The sequence below is a fragment of the Acomys minous genome (genome assembly GCF_964271855.1).
Source record: "Acomys minous genome assembly, chromosome: 8".
Classification (NCBI taxonomy): Eukaryota; Metazoa; Chordata; class Mammalia; order Rodentia; family Muridae; genus Acomys; species Acomys minous.
In genome coordinates, this window is record NC_140489.1 from 32,285,123 (window position 1) to 32,305,642 (window position 20,520).

General features: G+C 46.8%; 1 protein-coding gene across 1 annotated transcript; it reads right to left on the minus strand.

The window, feature by feature from the left end:
• Nucleotides 1-978: 978 nt before the first annotated feature.
• EIF2B2 (eukaryotic translation initiation factor 2B subunit beta) lies at nucleotides 979-8,100 on the minus strand. Its single transcript, XM_084791476.1, has 8 exons — nucleotides 7,859-8,100; nucleotides 7,631-7,751; nucleotides 7,334-7,482; nucleotides 5,772-5,935; nucleotides 4,574-4,669; nucleotides 3,870-4,007; nucleotides 2,851-2,917; nucleotides 979-1,489 (listed from the first exon to the last, which is right to left on the minus strand). The coding sequence occupies exons 1-8, from the start codon at nucleotides 8,019-8,021 to the stop codon at nucleotides 1,332-1,334; spliced, it is 1,056 nt and encodes a 351-aa protein (XP_084647602.1). The 5' UTR covers nucleotides 8,022-8,100; the 3' UTR covers nucleotides 979-1,331.
• Between the last annotated feature and the right edge of the window lie 12,420 nt (nucleotides 8,101-20,520).

The following is a 20,520-nucleotide window of genomic DNA, read 5'->3' on the forward strand; positions in this document are numbered from 1 at the left end:
AATAGAAAGTGGACGCCCTTACAGATGTCTCCCACTCTGAAGGGCAACATGAGTAGGCCTTTGATAGGAATTCTGTTAGCCAGCTGTAGCCAACCACAACCATTTGGAAGGCTGCTGGTCTCCACCTGGCCACTATAACAGTCCCTGGGGAAGCCACACACCTGTCGTTTGGGAAGTGGGTCAGGAGCAGCCAGATCTGAGTCTCCAGAAAAGCAAGAAATTGGGATCTGGGGCTGGAGAGATGGCTCAGAGGTTAAGAGCACTGACTGCTCTTCCAAAGGTCCTGAGTTCAATTCCCAGCAACCACATGGTGGCTCACAACCATCTGTAATGTGATCTGATGCCCTCTTCTGGCCTGCAGGTGTACATGCAGCTGCCTGTATACATAATAAATAAATCTTAAAGAAAAAATTGGAATCTGTTGTGTGTTCTTCTCTGTTTTTTTAATATTGAGAACTGGTTCAAACTCGAGGCTGGGAAAACCACCCAAAATGCTTTCAGTCCAGCCACTGCCATTCAGTTGAAGGGACGCCTCACTGCAGCCTGCAGTGTAAACGCCACATTTATTCTACCTTCCGGCCTCTGAACACTGGCTGTGACATTACAACGCTACACTGATCATTTCTGTGTCCCCGTGTTCCTTCAAGTAAATGTGCAAGCGTAGCTCCAAACTGCCTCCCAGACTAACTGGTCCTGTCTCTTCAGAAAGGGAAGCTTCAACCGCCTCCTTGCCGCTACAGCAGTCTAGAAGCAGATGCCAGGATAGTCTATTTTAAGCTCCATGATGCTTAAGTCTTGAAGCCATTACCTTAGATTGCTATAGTTTTGGGGGGCCCTTTCCAGTGAGCTGTAAGAGGAAACTACTTCGATTTGTACTTCTCTTTTAGGCTTTCCTCTCATCACAGCCCTCTGTGCAGACACAGAAAGACCACTGCAGCGTTAGTTCACTCAGAGCGCTAAACAATAAAGGAACTCGGGGAGTTTCCAGTAGCTTTTATTGGCACAGCCTCGGAAAAGGTCTGGAAGCCATTTCTGAGCAAATATCAACCGAGCAAAGTAGTCACGGTGTGTGTAACACCACTGAGCCAGAAGGCTGAAGTTCCTGAAACAAACACAGCCTGGTCACAAAGTGGCTCCAACATCAACAGGTGAGCCCTGCTGCTCAGGTAAGGTCCGAGGGTAGGAACAGTCCTGACCGTGCCTCACTTAGGGGTGAGTAGGAAGGCAGAAAACAGTGAGGGTCTTAGGGTGACTCTCCACTCCCCACCGTAGCAGCAACAGTGTCTGCATTCCACTCGGGGCCTAAGCTGGTCCGCTTAGGACGGGCAGTGTCACAGGACGTGGTCGTCAGGATGGTAGAGCTCGCTCATCAGGCGGTAGATGTAGGATGGTGCATTCCCACCGATGTTGGAGATGAAGAGGGTAATGAGGTCCGGGGGCACATCATCAAACACGGGACAGTGAACACTGACCTTCTCCAGAATGTCCCCTGCAAGACAATCCCATGCTAGAGACAGAGCCGAGGACCCAACGCTAACAAGCAGCAGAGCGAGTAAGTTGTTCAATAACGCAGGCATGCTAGGAAGCTGTGGCAACACTCAAACTGGGTGTGATGACGCTCATGGCTTCCAACGGCCGAGTCAGGTGGACCGCACATGTGAGGACAGCCAGAGATGCTGTCTCAAACAAAGCAGTAAAAGCAACCTCTCTGATGTCTTTTCAGCATACATAAAATAAAATTCACACTTGTGCCAGAGCCATGCCTCACTAGTTAAGGGCGCTGGCTGCTCCTCCAGAGGACCTGGATTTAATTTCTACCACCACACAGCAGCTCACACCATCTGGAACTCCGGTTCCAAGGAGCCGATGTCCGTTTCTAGCTCTGAGGGAAACACCTCCATACATACATAAAAAGGTTGTTTTTTAAATTCAAGATTGCAACCTTAAAGGTCCAATCCTTCTCAATCAACTACACTAACTGTAATTTTAATCACTCTCCCCCATGCTCACAACAGCCCAGCCGCATGACCAGCTCTCCAGCTTGCTAATCATATGCCTACCCCGGCTTGCACAGTCCACACTGTCACACAGTGGAGTCCGCTCATTTAGGACTCCTCCAGCGACATCATCTAATTAACACCCTTCACTAGTCTTCAGGATAGTCCTATCACCAACACGGCTTTCTTTTTAAAACACCCTGGGACCCAACATTTTCTTGCCTATTACCTACAATGTAAGTCTGTGGAAACTGGGCTTTAATGCCTCATTATTTTATTCCCTGAGCCTGAACACAGTGAGTGCACAACAGGCATTTTTTTTTCCTTGAGTGTTTTAAAGACAGTATCTTATCACGTGGCTCTGGTTGGCCTGAAGGTCACTATAAAGGTAGACGAGGATGGTGATGAGTTTTTGATGATCCTCCGGCCTCCACTCCCCATTAAGGGCTGGGACTATAAGTGCCACCAAACCTGGTTTCAAAACTGTTTAAATAAAAGGATGAAGTTATTCAACTTCCAAGAAGAATCAGGACAACATGTACAGTTCTGTTCTCAGGTGTGGGCAGTCAGCTGGGCTGCGGACAAAGCCATGGGCTCACTGAATTGAGCTGTTACCTACAGATGAAAGAGAAGCAGAGCCCACCCCCACCCCCCAAATGGGGCATGCAGGCTACAGGTGAGTTTGCCTGAAATAAAAATATTTCAGATCTTGCTGCACTGAGCACCCAACTCATCAAACTGACTCCGTATAGCAACTGAAAGTGGTCTAAGACACACAGACACACAGACACACACACAGACACACACACACACACACACACACACACACACACACACACACACCCTGCTTTACCTTCTGTGAAAGGAAGGACTTCTTCAGGAGCCACAAACTTGTGAAATGAATCTTCTTCACTAGGGAACTAGAAAAAAAATTAAAAAAAAAAAAGAGATTCAGCAATTTCACTTAGACATGTAGACAACACAAATAGGAATGCAAGACCCATAGAAAAGCTATCTACAGCCAAGCATGGTGGCGCACGCCTGTAATCCCAGCACTTGGGAGGCAGAGGCAGGCAGATCGCTGTGAGTTCGAGGCCAGCCTGGTCTACAAAGTGAGTCCAGGACAGCCAAGGCTACACAGAGACCTTGTCTCGAAAAAAAAAAAAAAAGAAAAAGAAAAAGAAAAGAAAAGCTATCTATAACTGCTAAAGCAGCCCTAGTCACAGAAGCTACAGCGTGGAACTACCCACATCCCCATCAATAAATACATGTTAGTCAGGGGTCAGTGCTAAGAGCACTTACTCTTCCTACAGAGAACTTGGATTTGATTCCCAACACCCCCCACAAAGCTCACAACCACCCATACCTCAGGCCCCAGGGAATGCGAGGCCCTACTCTGACTCCCGTGGCCACTAAGACATGCATGTAATGCACAGACATGCATGCATGCAAAATAAAACGTAATTTTAAAACTCAAAATAAATGGTTAAACTGTGGTACATCCATGCAGACACAGACTGTTCCCATACTCATTTGACAACTGCTGATACTCAGGCTGCAGAGGACAGGACCTAGACTAATGCCCCACCCCCCACCCCCCCAAAAAAGTTTGAGAGCAACAGTGAGTAGTGGCAATGGGACATGCAGAGCCTTCTCTGTCCTGTGTTATCCTGGCACTGTCAGTGATGGATTTGAACTATCGATTCTGCTCCTGGATGAAAACATCTATGGCTCTTTTTCAGCCTGTGGTGGGTCAAAGCCATTAAACAAGGAAGAGATCAAAAGGACAATGTGGGGTAGGCTGAAGGTGGCCTTCAAGCCCACACACGGCTTCCTTCTCTGTTGGTTACTAGGCAGAGAACACTGACGCACCTGTGGAGAAAGCTTGAACATGGGCGCACACACGATGAGCGGGGTGGAGTGGTGTTTCGCTGCCAGGGCCAGAGTGTGCGTTCCTGCCACAGCCCTCAGGGAGCCATTGGCCAGGATGGTCTTCGTGCCGATGATCACCTTTGGAAGGAGAAGGAGCATGAGCCCCCTTGGTAGGGATGGTTCCTAACAGGGCCTTCGGCTGGAGGTGCAGGTCTGTATCTCAGCATCTGGAGGGCTCAGGGGCAGCAGAGGGGAAGGAGCTTCCTAGGCTCAAGACTAGAACGTTCTAGTTTTGCCAAACATGGCAAAGGATGGGAAGCTACAATGCCTGTTCTTTGCTGGAAATCTGCGTGCATCACTTCCCGGGAACCTAAGAGCCTGCCTGGTCTTTTATGACCCACCCATGCTGCACTCTTGGAGCACACGTGGCAGCCCATGAAGAATCCCCAGCAGCAACACACTTAGCTCAGTTCTACTTCATTCTTTAAAAGAAAATGGCTTTAGCCACTTTTAGAGACTATTCTAAGTGTGGGCAAGGGAGAATAAGGCCAGCTAACAGATTAAAGTCCTTTTTTAAAATTTTTTTTAATGCATGCTTTCAAATGCTGCTAGAAACCTTCTCACCGTGGACCTCACAAGACAAGGAAGTCAGTATTTCAAAAGCACAGCGTCCTAAATTCATTGGTGATTGCAGAATCACCTACCTTGTTGACTCTTGACATAACAGCAAAAATGGCAGCATCAGTCATGACAGTTGTCTCAATACCTTCTTTGGACAAATTGACAGCCATCTCATGACCCTGAAACAGAAGGAAAAGGCTGACGCTGGGAGAGAGTGATACGGTGACAAGAGCTGACAAATGTAACTGGATCTACAAGATTCTGTAATCTAATTTCCAGGATAGCTCATCTATCTGTGGTGTACACAGTCTGGCAAGCCACAGGGACGCTAATAAATGTGACTTCAGAGCAGCCACGCAACTGGAAATACCACTGCTTCCAGCATCAACACAGCCAGCAGGACAGCTCCTGACTCGCTGCTTTACAACATCTGGCATCCTTATGTGTTTCTGTTTTGAGACCTATTATTTACTTAAGGGTCGAGTGAGATCAAATCAAACACCAGTCATCCCCAAGGTAATATGCCCTACTCAGACTCCTAGAAGAATCAGTATTTCTTTTCCTTGAACCCAACAATTTACTGAGCTTTCTTAAGCATATTATTTAAACATATCTATAGCAACTTGAAAATCCTTAAGGATCTTTGTGTGTGAGGTTTTTGTTTGTTTAGAAACAGGTTGGCAGCGCGAGCACCTTTAATCCCAGCACTTGGGAGGCAGAAGCAAGCGGCTCACTGTGAGTTCGAGGCCAGCCTGGTCTACAAAGTGAGTCCAGGCCAGCCAGGGCCACACAGAGAAACTCTGTCTCAGAAAAAAAAAATAAGAATAATAATAATAAGGAAGAAACAGGTTCTCGCTCTGCAGCCCTTGTTTGTCTGGAATTCATTATGTAGAACAGACAAAGTTGGCCTCACACTCAGAGATCCCACCTGCCTCTGCTTCCTGCTGGGACTAATGGCCTATGCCTCCATGATGGCTGCCTCCTCCTCCTCCTCCTTTTCCTCCCCCTACACCATCACCCCCCCCCCCACCTCCACCACCACCCCAGACAAGGTTTTTGTAGCCCTGGCTAACCTAGAACTCACTATGTAGACCAGACTGGCTTTGAACTTAGAGATCCCCCTGCCTCTGCCTCCCTATGGCCATGCATCACACCGGCATGATCTACCTTCTTGACGACTCAACGTCATGCTAATCAAGTCACAGTTGGCTCAGACTCACCCCGTCCCTCCTTTACTCCCTCTTCACCTTTTCTTAGCAACTCTAGAAGCTCCTCTCTTACCTGGCAGAAAGGAGCGCACTCTGCAACAATGACATGGAACTTCCTCTTGCGGGCTGCCTCTTTAAGGAAGGCCTCAACTGTTCTTGAGAAGCCGATGGTCATGATCACCTCGTTGGAGTGGATGTGCTCCAGGGCCTGGGCTGCAATGTTCTCCGTTGTGCCTTCTGCAACGACAGTTTTGCAAGGCAACGTGAGAACGTCGCGCTTCATCCCAGACAGGTATGGTGGTGGTTCAGACGGGGAAGCCTGGCCTCATTCCATTTCCGGCAGCACTCCTGCTCACCAGTCATCTTACTGGCATCAGCTCCTTACAACTGCTCTAGGAGATGAGTTAAGGCGGAAAGAGGCATTCTGGGAAATCCTGAAGTGCTAACTGAACACAGAACTTCCCCTAATAGAACTCTTCTAAAAGGTGACCACAACACCTCCATGAGGGTGACAGGAGAAAAGGAAAACAAACAAACAAACAAACAACAACAACTGAGGAGTTTCAAAGTGGCAATTTGAGGCCCAGATTGTACCTAGTTTGTTTTTTGTAAATACTCCTTTTAAAATGTGTGTATCTTTATTTTTATTATATGAATGTTTTGCCTACGTGTATGTATGTCTGCCTCATGCTGCCTGATCCTTGTAGAGGTCAGAAGAGGACATCAGATCCTTTGGAATAGGAGTTACAGGTGGCTGTGAGCCTGGGGACTTTACAAGAGTAGCCAGTACCCAAGCATGGCGGCGCATCCCTTTAATCCCAGCACTCTTGAGAGGCAGAGGCAGGTGGTGGATCTCTGTGAGTTCGAGGCCAGCCTGGTCTACAAAGTGTGTCCAGGACAGCCAAGGCTACACAGAGAAACCCTGTCTTAAAAAACAAAAAGAAAAACGAACCACAAGAGCAGCTGTGATCTTAATCGCTGAGCCATCCATCGCTCCAGCCCCAGTACCTAGTTTTTTACTCTCTGAAGAGCTGATTATAACAAAAATCTGCAAGTAAGGATAGAGGTGGTGTGTGTATGTGTATAAATTCAAGAATGAGTGGGTAAGAAATGTGCTCGCTGGTCAAACCTGGAAACCTGAGCTCCACCCATCCCTTGAGTCCACATATAGGTAGACAGACAGAACTCCATAAAGCTGTCCTCCAACCTCCACACATAGACACTAATAAACATTTTTAAAGTCAAGACGAAGTTTCGTGAAAAAGAGTCATCCAAGTGTGGCTTTGGGGAATTCATTTTCTGTTTCTGCGGCACTGCGAGTTAAACCCAGGGCTTCAAGTATGGTGTTCTTCCAATGAGCTACATCCCCAGCAAGTTCATTTGCTTTCAAATGAAGGAGGAAAGGGCGCTGCCCTAATAGAAATCTCCATCTTCTTGCACTTTGAAAGAGCAGGTCTGTCCTGAAAGACAGAGTTACCTAGTCCTGGTGTTTTTCCTACCAGATGGTGTACAAACCATGGAAACCAGAAGACTGGTAATCTTGCCTATCCCTATCAATGAACAATTTCTGGGGGGTCTTGTTTCCTCATCTGCCTGCACCCCATCTTGTCCCCTTAGTGATCAGAGACCTCTTACCCAGCTCCACTAGCAGCTCATTAATCGCCTCAATGATGTTGGCTTTAAGTGGGGCATAATGGAAGCTGAAATCCTCGCTCAGGCCTCCGGACGTCAAGAGTTTGTGCAGGGACTCCTGCTGATCGCTCTCATCACTGCGCCCGTGAAGTCTAAGGAGGCAACAAGACCCGAGTTATCAGAGGGGCAACCGGAGCAGCTCAGCCACAACAGAGGCTCCAATCTCTCATGGAAGACATGGTTTGAAAACAAAGTAAAAGCACCCTTGGTCCCACCAAGAGCCCAGACTGTGAGCTTGACCTGCCATACTCCTCCCGGATGATCTTGAGCACTCTCCGCACCATGTTGCCCACGGTGGTCTCGGAGGGCTGCGCGGCCGTCATCCTCCTGCCCTCTCTGCGGATCAACTCCATCAGCTCCCCTGCAACCCAAGAGAGACCAGGTGAGCGGGGCAGGCGTTCGGTGAGGGCGAGTCTCAGCTTCAGGAACGGAAAGAGGACGAAAAGAGTGGGGCTGGGTCTGCCGCACCCGCGTTGCTCCAGCGGTGGTCTGTGATAAGCCGGCGCAGCAGTCCCAGGGTCTCCCGAGCCATGTCCTCCGAGCTGCGCTGCCCGCCACCGCGCTTCAGAGTCTCCACGAAGCCCTCGATCCTCCCGGACAAGTCCGAGCCCTTAGCCGCGGCAGCCGGCATCTCTACCACAATCCACAGACTTGCAGATGCCCCAACAGCCAGAACACAAGAGTTTTACTTCCGGGGCGAGAGAAGTCTACTTCCGCTCAGTGAAGTGTACTGAGTCTGAGACCTTGTAAGCCCGCCCCTCGCTCTGCTGGGGCCAATCAGAACCGTGTTACCGCGGAGCTGGGCGCGCCGCCGGGAAGTGACGGCTGGAAGTGGCCTCTTGGGAGTCTGCAAGCCAAGCAGGGTGGCCTTTCGGAAGCTAGCCAGTCCGGTTGCTATGGTAATAGCTAGCGGCTTTCCCGCCCTGCGACCAGGATAAGTTGCTTTGCTTTCCTGGCCGGGTGGCGCCGGGACCGCCCGTTGCCTTGCAGAGGCTGGGAGTCCACTTCCAGGGTTCAGGCCTCCCAGAAAAATACTAACGCGTGGTGGGGGTTTGTACCTTTCCGATAGGTTCCATTCTCCACCGATACTATTTTTCTTTCTCCACTTGCTTTAGGGAATTGAACTTAGGGACTCACACATGCTAGGCAAGCGGTCCACCATTGAGCCATATCTATTCCTAGCTCTTATGACGTTGTTAGCCTTTGTATGTCCTTGGCCTAGAAAGCAGTCAGGAACGTCACTAATCAAAGCGATTCAAAGTAGAGGCTATTAGGACACCAAAAATGGCGTCCTCCAATTTGGAGGCCTGAGAGAGTACATACGCTGTAATAAGAGCTTCCACTGACCTGGAGCTCACTAGGTATCAGGCACTGGGTGTAAGTTGTCTCCGTGAGGTAGATTCTCTTTCCTTCAGCTTTACAGATTGTAAAAGAGACCACAATATTTAAACAGGGCATGGTGGCGCACGCCTTTAATCCCAGCACTCTGAAGGCAGAGGCTGGTGGGTCGCTGTGAGTTCGAGGCCAGCCTGGTCTACAAAGTGAGTCTGGGACAGCCAAGGCTACACAGAGAAACCCAGTCTCAAAAAACAACAACAAACAAACAAAAAACCATGCAAAGATAGTACAGGGAAACTATATCTATCATTAGCCAAAAAAAAGAAAATTGTAACAAGTTATTAGTAAATAGGATACAGCAATACAGTAAAAGGAAAAAAAAAAAAGCCAGGCATGGTGGAACACACCTTTAATCCCAGCACTCAGGAGGAAGAGGCAGGTAGATCTATGTGAGTTTGAGGCCAGCCTGGTCTACATAATGAGTCTAGGACAGCCAAGGCTACACAGGGAAACCCTGTCTCAAAAAACAAAAACAGCTTGCAATCTCTAAATAGCATATTATTTAATTGCTTGTTTTTGGTTTGAGGGGGAGGGTTTGTTTTCTCTGTGCAGACTTGGCTGTCCTGGACTCCTTTTTTAGAGCAGGCTGGTCTCAAACACACAGAGATCCACCTGCCTCTGCTTCTCGAGTGTTGAGATTATAGGTGTGTGCCACCATGCCCAGCTAATTTGCTTGTTTTTAATGTACATGAAAACAAGCTCCAAAACATACATTAGGTTGTATAATGTAATTTTTTTTTTTGCCATCTGTCCTTTTCATTCAATATAACATCTGAAAAGTCATCCTTTTTTGTACTGCTGCATAATATTGGACAGTATGATTATGCAAAAATTTTTATGTAGTCATTTTTTTTGAAACGCTTTGGTTGTCTCCAGCTTTTGGGAAGGGGATAAATAAATACAAACTGTAAATACTCTTGTGCATATTTTGGCATTACTGTAATTGGAACACCTGGGTCACAGGCTGTATGAATATTCACCTTCCCAAGTAGATGAAGTCTCCACACTGGTTAAATGAGTGTGCTCCTTCCAACAACGTTCTGCACGCTTATTGACACATGGTATTACCAAGCATCCTGGTAGAGAGTAGATATAAAAAAGGGAATTTCGCTGGGCGTGGTGACACACGCTTTTAATCCCAAGCACTCGGGAGGCAGAGGCAGGTGGATCGCTGTGAGTTCGAGGCCACCCTGGTCTACAAAGTAGTCCAGGACAGCCAAGTCTACACAGAGAAACCCTGTCTCGAACCCCCCCCCCAAGGAATTTCAGAAGCATTTTCATTTGCATTTTCCTGCTTGCCAGCCATGTTTGTGTTTTTCCACTTTTACCACCCCCTCGTTTTGCTCATGGTAGCTTGGAGTGTGGTCCTCTAAAGTTCATTTGCTGAAGGCTTAGCCTTTAGTGTGATAGTTCTGGGAGGTGGTGAGCCCTGGGCCAAAGGAGAGATCCTGTCACAAAAAAAAACAAACCAAGGAGTATGGCGTCCAAGGAATAACACCAGTGGCCTCCATATGCATGTGGAGAGCATTCACATGTATCCACTCAGAGAAAGCAGTGCCTGCGAAGGAATATTAACCAATTTCCTTTTTAAAAATTGTTTTATGTGTGTGGTGGTTTGAATAGTAAGGCCCCACAGACTCATGTACTTGACTGCTTGGCCCACAAGGAGTGGCACTATTAGGGGGTGTGGCCTTGTTGGAGGAAGTGTGTCACAGTGGGGGTGGGCTTGGAGGTCTCCTATGCTCAAGCTACCCCCAGTGTGGCACACAGTCTCCTGCAGCTGCCCATGGATCAAGACGTAGAACTCTCTCACCTCCTTCTCCAGCACCATGTCTGCCTGCACACTGCCGTGTTTCCCACCATGATGATAAACGGACTAAACCTCTGAAACCGTAAGCCAACCCTGATAATATGTTTTCCTTTATACGAATTGCCATCGTCATGGTGTCTCTTCGCAGCAATAAAATCCAAACTAAGACGATGTGTATAGGTGTTTTGTCTGTCTGTCTGTTTGTAGACCATAACAAGTCATTGTGACAGAATAAACAAACAAACAAACAAAAATCAGAGGTGTTCCAGAGAAAGGGGACAAAACTAGTCTTGATACTGTAAGTGAAAAGATGTAGACAAGAGGGCTGGAGAGATGGCTCAGAGGTTAAGAGCACTGGCTGTTCTACCAAAGGTCCTGAGTTCGATTCCCAGCAACCACATGGTGGCTCACAACCATCTATAATAAAATGTGATGCCCTCTTCTGGCATGTAGGCACACATGCAGGCAGAGTAGTGCATAAATAATAAATAAATCTTAAAAAAAAAAAAGATGTAGGTAGGAAAAGATTTCCTTACTAGAGAGCAAGACTTTAAATAAAAAAAAAAAGTGCAAGGCAATGTTTAGGAAAATGCCAGACTAGTGTCTAATAGATAAATGCAGCAGTGAGATGAAACAGACCCCAAACAGACACACACATTATGGAAACTTAACAGCCAATGGTAGCAACACCAGAAATCACTGCAAAAAAAAAAAAAAAAAGGCAAAAGGAAAGTGAATTATCATCTTTCACCACACAAAAAACTTGCCAGTTTATGTATTCAGACAATTGCTTCAAGTACTTAAGGTAGAAGATGCTAGGGGACCAGCTAGGTGGAGAAATATACATGAAACCCTCGCTTAATCCTTCACATCATAAACTATAAACATAATATTTAGAAGAAAATACAGGAGATGGTGTTTTCAACTTTGGATCAGGGACAGATTTTTAAGTCACAGAGGAAGCCGAGCATACGCAGGATTGGTAACTTGTTCAGTGTTACACATCATGGTAACTCCAGCTGTCAGTGTGGCACAAACTGGACTCACCTGGAGACAAAGAGCCCCACCTGAGAAACTGCTTAGATCAAGTCGGCCTGTGGCCATGTCTGTGAGGCATCTCCCTGGAACTGGCTCTGTAGACCAGGCTGGCCTCCGACTCACAGAGATCCACCTGCCCAGCTTCGTTTCTTGATGAAAAAACTGATATAGGAGAGCCCAGCCCACTCAGGGCAGCGCCATCCCTAGGCAATAGGCAGAAGGTGTAAGGGAGGAGCTGAGCCGGCCAGTAGTGGTGCACACCTTTAATCCCAGCACTTGGGAGGCTGAGGCAGGTGGATCACTACAAATTCGAGGCCAGCCTGGTCTACAAAGCAAGTCTAGGACAGCCAAGGCTCCACAGAGAAACTTTGTCTCAAAATACAAAAAAAAAAGGGGGGGGGAGGAGCAAGCAGCAGTCCTCCATGGTTCCTGCCTTGGCTTCTTCAGTTCCTGCCTCGTCTTCCCTTAACGACGGACTTGATCTCAAAATGTAAGCCAACGAGTAGCCCTGTCTTCCTCACCTTGCTTTTGGTCATGTCCTTTATCTCAGCAACAGAAGGCAAACTAGAGCACTACACACCCAGTACATGGGGAACCTAGGATAAACACGGCATCACGGCCTCAGACCTTGCACAGTTAGTAGGTGTGCATTGTCACCTTAGGAAAGTCAAGTGCGTAAATTAACAGATCTGGAAACTGCCCTACCTTGTAGTATGTCTTTGTTTTTGTTTATTTGTTTGTTTGTTTGTTGTTTTTGAGACTGTGTAGCCCTGGCGTAGACCAAGCTGGGCTAGAATTCAAGGAGGTCCACCCTTCTCTGCCTTCCAAGTGCTGGGATTAAAGGCGTATGCTACGACTCCAGGCTCAGAGTATGATTTTGAATGGAGCTTTCTGTCATTTTCAGCCCAAAGTTCCTGGTAGTGGGCTTGTGGGATCTACTTATACGTTAAAGACACGGACCTCTTGACCAGCGTGAACATCACAACACTATGTGGAAACTTGGCCTCTGTTCCAATATGTTATTCAGGGACTATTAGACAAACCTTTCAATGAAATAAATTTGAAAGACATCCAAAGAATTTCCAGTGTTCGTTCCTACCCCCTGATCCTCATGGCCATATTTAGAAGCTTTTCTTTTTACGTATGTGTGTGTGTGTGTGTGTGTGTGTGTGTGTGTGTGTGTGTGTGTGTGTGTGTGTGTGTTCTTTGGGATTGCACATGTGTAGGTATATGGGGGGTGTGCATATGCACATGTGTGTATGTGCATCTGGAAGACAGAGACTGACCATGGATATCTTTCTCAGTCATTCTCCACCTTACTTTTGAGACCGACTGGACTTGGAGATCACTGATTTGGTGGGCTAGATGGCCACTGAGCTTCAGGGAGTCATCCGTCTGTCTGGTCCTCCCTACTGCAGCTCCTCCCCAGCGCTGGGGTTTCACCACGGTACCTGGCTGGTAGAGATCCCACCTCAGGTCCTCACACCTGCAAGGCAAGCACTTTGCCAAATGAGGCATTTCCCCCACCCTAGAAACGTATCTTCACCAAATAATCAGAGATATGAACAATCAACAATTCACAATCATCTTTGCGCTGTCATCTATCACACAAAAAGAAACGACACTGGCCAGCAAGTTGGTTCGGAGGGTAAAAGCACTTGCCACACACTGGAACAACATGAAAGTGGAAGGAAAAACTGACTCCATAAAGTTGCCCTCTGATAGCCACATGAACATTATGGCATGTGCATGCCCTCAGACACTATGCACACACACAAAAATAATAACATCATTTCAAAACCCTAAATATAAAAATTAAGAGGTTAGTTTAGAACCTTATTGCATAGCCACTCAATGGAACATTGTGTTTTAAAAAGAGTAATGGGGCTGGGGAGAGTCTGTGGATAAAGCGCTTGCCACCGAAACCTGGTAACCTACCTGCCTTTGGGTCTCCAGAGCCACCGTGAAAGCTGATGCGGTGGCAATGTGTCTGTACTGTTTGTTTGTTTGTTTTTGTTTTTGTTTTTTGAGACCGTGTTTCTCTTGTAGTCCTGGCTGGCTTAGACTCACTTTGTAGACCAGGCTGGCCTCGAACTCACAGTGATCCACCTGCCTCTGCCTCCCAAGTGCTGGGATTAAAGGCATGTGCCACCACCACCCGGCCAACAGCATAAGAAACACTTAATCATGGTCTACAAAGGGAGTCCAGGACAGCCAGGACCACAAGAGAAATACTTTCTCGAAAAACAAACAAACAAAAAAGAAATACTTAGAACTGTCAACACCATATGGAGTTTTAGATACGAGTTACACGTAAGAGCTCTTTTTTAGTTTATTTTGTTTTTGAGATGGGATCTCGCGTATATCACACTGACCTCAAACTCACTCTGTAGCTGGAGCTGACCTTGAACTCCTTTTCCTTCTGCCTCCCTTTTCTGTGTGCTGGGGTTATGAGCATATGTAATCATGCTCACCACTGCACTTGTGCACTCTCGAAAATAGTTCAGAAGTCTCTTTAAATAAAAACTAAAATGGGGGCTGGAGAGATGGCTCAGAGGTTAAGAGCACTGTCTACTCTTCCAGAGGCCCTGGGTTCAATTCCCAGCAACCACATGGTGGCTCACAACCATCTGTAATGAGATCTAGTGGCCTCTTCTGGTGGGCAGACTCATATGCAGGCAGAATGTTATGTACATAATAAATAAATACATCTTTTTTAAAAACAATAAAAACAAAACAAAAATCTAAAATGGGCCAGGCAGCGGTAGCACACACCTTTAATCCCAGCATTCAGGAGGCAGAGACAGGAAGATCCCTCTGAGTTTGAGGCCAGCCTGGTCTACACACCCTGTCTTGAACACCCCCACACACACCCACCCCCAAAAAACTACCACCACTACCAACAACAACAACAAAACTAAAATGGATTTGCGTGACTCAACAATTGTATTTCGGTCCTTTAGTCTAGACAAAGAATGACACCCAAGATCTTCTGGTCTTCACATGTGCTTGGAACTTATATATGGATGTTTATGAAGCTTTAGTCATAAAAACTGATACCTGGAACATATCCAACTATCGGCCACAGTTGTCAGATGTTAGAGTAAACTGCACTACCTCTGTGCCCTAGGACAGTACCCAGCAAGCTGAACATTGACACATGCAACAACTCAGGTGAGCCTAGGAAGTCTCTGAGTCAGAAAGATGACTCAGGCATTAACACTGTGAATTTGAGGTCCTGAGTTTGACACCAACTATGTGCTTATAATCCTGGTGCCTAGGAGGAAGAGCCCCCTAGGGCTTGCTGCCAGCCCCAGATGTGTCTGGTGAGCTCCAGGACAGTTATAAACAATGTCTCAAAGGAAGTGAATTGCATTCCTGTGGATGACACCCAAGATCTTCCGGTCTTTACGTGTACCTGCATATGCACATGCAGCCATCATGCATGATTATGCACATGCAAATTCTCAAAAAATGTACATATTATATGACTCTATTTATGTCATAATTTGAAATAATATAATTCTAGTAATAAAGAACTGATCAGTGGTTACCAAGCATTGGAGATGGTATGCCTGTGTGTATGTGTGTATGTGTGTGTGTGTGTGTGTGTGTGAGAGAGAGAGAGAGAGAGAGAGAGAGAGAGAGACTAATAACAGGTCATCTTGTAATACTGCTCTCAGGTTTTCTAATTGCAGTGTTTATGCATCGTGATTTCAGCTCCTGTGTGACCTGTAGGATCTGGGTACGCTCTGAGGATTGTATCAATGTTTCTTGGTTTCAACTTTGTGTCACAGTATAAGATGATTATGTATGTTATATGTGCCACTGTATAAAATGACATGAACTGGTGTTAGAGAGAAGGGTGTGGGTCCACAGGGACCTCCTGAGAATCTATAATTATTTGACAATAAATACTTCTTAATAAATAGTTAAAATATTTTTTGCGGTGCTAAAAATCATCCCGAACCTCCTACCTGTTAGATAAGGTCACACCTTCACTAAGCTGTGCCTCCCGCTCTCCAAGAAAAATTTAAATTAGAATTTTAAAAAATGGCTGGCACTTGGTAGGCAGAGGAAGACGGATCTCTGTGAGTTCGAGGCCACCCTGGTCTACAGAATGAGTTCCAGGACAGCCAGAGCTACACAGAGAGAAACCCTGTCTTGAAAAAACAAAGTTGCCGGGTGTGGTGGCGCACGCCTTTAATCCCAGCACTCGGGAGGCAGAGGTGGGCGGATCGCTGTGAGTTCAAGGCCAGCCTGGTCTACAAAGTGAGTCCAGGACAGCCAAGGCTAACACAGAGAGACCCTGTCTCGAAAAACCAAAAAAGAAAAAAGAAAAAAAAAGAAAAAACTAAGTTATGGGGGCTGGAGAGATGGCTCTGAGGTTAAGAGCACTGGCTGCTCTCCTAAACATCCTGAGTTCAATTCCCAGCAACTACATGGTGGCTCACAACCATCTATAATGAGATCTGACATGCAAGTGTACATGCAGGCAGAACACTGTATACATAACAAATAAATAAATCTTTTTTTAAAAAAAAGAAAAAGAAAAAACAAAGTTATAAAATGTATCTACACATGTATGAAAAGTACAAAGTATTCTGTTTGGCCCTGGTCAAACATTACGTTATTATTTATTACTTTTGTATATGTGTATGATGTGTGGGCACACAGTGACATGGTGCATGTATGGAGGTCAGAGGGCAACTTTCAGGAGTCAGTTCTCTCTTGATAAGTGCTTCACCTACGAGCCAGCTCACTGACCCAGCTGTCAGGTTTTGTTTTGTTTTGATTTATCCTATAATTGTTAAATTGTGCTATATTAACATGACCTTTGGTGTACGTGTGTTCATGTTTGTGCATGGGCGTGTGCACATACACGTGAAGGTCAGGGGTCAACATTAGGCACCTCTGTTAATCACTCTTGATGAGCCACAGCTTGACAATTTAGGAGGAGTGGCTGGCCAGTGAGCACCAAGGAGTCTCCTGTTTCCACCTCCCCAGCTAGGGATTACAGGTGTGTGCCAACTTTTTAGTAGACGCTGAGGATTTTGAATCGAAGTTTTTGTTTGTGTTTGTTTGTTTTAAAGCAGGTACAAAAAAAAAAAAGTCAATTCAACATAGGCTAGCGTCTCCTGAGAGGAAAGAACCCAACTGAGAAAATGCCTTCTTTACTTGGAGGTGTCTCACACCTTTAATCCTAGCACTTGGGAACCAGAGACAGGAAGATCTCCCAGTTCAAGGCTAGCTTGGTCTACAGAGTGAGTTCCAGGACAGCTAGGACAACACAGACAAACCCTGTCTCAAACAAACAAACAAACAAACAAACCAAAGGAGGGGAGAGAATGTCTCCCTAAGATCAGGCTCTAAACAAGCCTGCAGAGCATTTTCTTAATTAGTGATTAATGGGGGAGGGCCCAGCCCACCATGGTGGTGCCACTCCTGGGCTGGTGATTCTGGGTTCTGTAAGAAAGCATGCAGAGCAAACCATGAGGAAAAAGCCAGTGAGCAGCACCCCTCCATGGGTGAGCTAGGCACCAGCTCCTGCCTCCAGGTTCCTGTCCTGACTTCCTTCAGTGATGGACTATGCTGTAGAAGCATCCACAGAATAAACCCTTTCCTCCCCAGGTTGCTTTGGACATGGTTTTTTAGTCATCACAGCAATAGACCCTAAGACAACAGCATGCTGTATCTGTGTGTGTGGGTGCTAAGCTGTATGATTACAAGTTTGTCAGACCCTAAGTCCCCCCCAAAAAACCCCATTCTTTCCCTTTTCATCAACATATTCTAGAATTTTAGCTGGACAAAAGGAGCACCTAGAATAAAGACTGCATTTCCTGGTCTGTAGAAGGTAGATGTGGCCATGTGACTGTGTTCTTGCTAATGAGAAAGCAGTGTGTTGCTCCTTCTGGAGCTTTCCATAGGAGGGTGCTAGGATGTGTCTCTTTTTCCTCCTTGCTCCATTTCTGCTCTGCCAGCTCAGACAGTACAGATGCAGGCACAGACAAAGCAAGTCCAGGACAGCAAGGACTAAAACAGAGAAACCCTGCCTCGGAAAAAAAAAAACTAACCAAACAAACAAAAACCAGATGCAGGCACAGCATAGGAAGCTGGTGATGAGGCATGAGCTGGCAGCAGTGTGGGCACCCCGAGGCCTCTGAGGAGCCTAACTGCTTGTCATTGGATGTCATGTAGCAGAGAGCAAGTCAAAACTGGGTTTTGTTCAAGTCACTGCTATTCTTTTTTTTTTTTTTTTTTTAACCACTTGTAGTTATACCTAATCTGAATACATGCAAGAGTGAGCTGGGTTTTGTGTTCTGTGTTTAGTTTGTGAACCGTTCTGCATTTCCCAAAACATGTCCAATGAACACAACCCAGGGACAGCCAAAGTAGAAGAAGCTATTTGTAAGAAAAAAGAAAAGCAAAAAGTCCTTCATCAGGCCCTTGCTCTCAACCAGGAATAGGACGGTTTCGATAGGATTCGCTAGCTCTTTCCTGAGTATCCTCTGACAGTTACCTTTACCAGGAGTGTTTCCTGTGCTTACTTTGGAGATAAGTGGATTGTACTCATAACTTCCCAACTGCAGGCGTATCCACACTTTTGCGGCTTTCTCCTCCCTAGCTAAAGACTCTCCTTTAGGCCACAGATGATTTCCTTTTCCTGAAAGGCTTTGACTCAGCCCTCGGGCATGCGAATGCATCACTGTTTTTATCCTTCTCGGTTGTTTTGCTGTAAGTCATGTCTCTACGCAACCTGAGAACAAGTGCTATTGTCGCGGACACCTGTTGTTTTTGTCTGCCCTGCACCCCCTTTCCGCTGGGTGCCACGTGACTTGAGTGGAGCTGTCAATCCAGCGCCTCCTGGGGCCTCCAGTGGCCCCTCACCGCCGCAGACCCCGGTCTGATCTGCCGTCTAACTTCTACACTGATTGGTGTGCAAAGCTGCGTCATCCTTCCCTGTGATTTGCCGGATAGACCCCGGGAGGAAGGGGGTAACTTTCCTTCATATTATCTCCGGTAAAGAGGTTAGATTTGGAGCCTGCACCACACCTTTTATCCCAGCACTCGGGAGGCAGAGGCAGGCGGATTGCTGTGAGTTCGAGGCCAGCCAGCCTGGTCTACGAAAGGGAATCCAGGACAGCCAGGACTGTTAACACAGAAAAAAACCTGTCAGGAAAAACCTTAAAGAGAGAGAGACAGAGAGAGAGACAGAGACAGAGACAGAGACAGAGACAGAGACATTAGTCTTGGACTGTCACGGGCCACTTTTCTAGCCTCTAGGAGAGAGTTCTCTGCCTTAGGAGAACTGTCGGAAGGAAACCTGGCCTGTACTCCAGGAGAGGTGTGTAGAGCCAAATCCTAGAGTGATGAATTGCAAATGAGCTGATGATTTGAAACAGGCTGACTCAGGCTTTTAGAACCAGCCAGGCCTGAAGGTAGAACCCCCATAGATGTCACAACAAACAACCCCTGATCTTCCCCTGCCTCAGCAGTCTTGGCTGAGCCTCACTTTTGCCTCCCAGGATCCCAGCACTACTCTCAGCCAAGGTAGGGGGCTGCTTTTCCATGGCTTCTGCTGGGCCAGACTCTAATGTAGATTTATATGTTGTAGAATCTGGCGCTGTCCCCCTTGGACATGGTCAGGTGCTGGGAATTTGGAAAGAAATTCAAATGACAGACTCAGGGCTTGTGGTTAGAAGAAATCACTCTGCTACTGAATTACCCCCCAGATCAACATACTCAGTATTTGACACGCGCTTCACAGAGAAGACAGAAGCAGCGCCACCCATCCCTTCCTTCTGTTGGTAACTACAGCAGCCCCATTAAGTGGGCCGGCTCTGGTCGGATCTGTTATCTCAAATGACAGGACCATTCGGCTATGTGAAGATGCGCCAGACACACAGGTAGACGAACACAAATGCGGTTTGTGGTTCTGAAGGGAAAAACAAAGGGAAGAGCGAGGTCCATGAACCAGTTATTTTTCCCACTGTGGCGGCAGCTTGCATTTAGAAGTCTTTCAAACCACCTCAAGCCCCACCCCCTGCCAGCTAGCTAGGTGGTCTTTTTTGTTGGTAGGGATTGGTAACACGAAAACAGTGGTTCATGGTTAGTGGGAGTGACATTGGTAGGTGACATTCTGGTGATTTTGAAACGTTAAGTTGTAAAGTATCAAACACTGTACAATGGTCTAGATGAACTTAAAGAAATCTCCACAGAACTGTTTTCTACTGTGTTCAATGAGAACCCAGTTGTCAGTCCAAAGACCAGATCATCAAAACAAAAGTAACACTACCTTCCCTCTTTCATGGGTTCATCACTCAAGGGAAGATCAGCACGGCAGCTTGCACACCCATGCCTTCCAGCCAGAATCCTGAGCCCAGAGTCCCCACAGCTTCTTGCCACCCTGTGCATAAGTGATGTTCAGTGGTTGACTCACAAATATAGCCTGCTGGTTGTCCTCAGAGACTCAAGGCTCACACGCTCCCATCTATGCTCACCACCACCACCATCACCACCACCACCACCACCACCTCCACCTCTACCACCACCACCTCCACTACCATCATCACCTCCACCTCTACCACCAGGATTGATTTCTGTCCCTGGGATGATGTAAGTGGTTAGAAACATCCCAACAGCAGGCAGTCACTGATGTCAGAGTGGAGTCGCATTGACTGGTCCTTGCCCTAGCATGGGGAGGGAAAGAGATTCTCACGCTGCTCCCCCACATTGAGCGGAATGTGGGCATGGAGATAACTACGCCTAGACTTGAGAGCCAAAGCTTCTTTCCAATTTGGGCTGACTTCGTTTCTCAGGGCTTGCATGGTAGGGACACTGAATCCTACATAAGTGTGCATCCATGTTTGCTGCTTCTCTATTC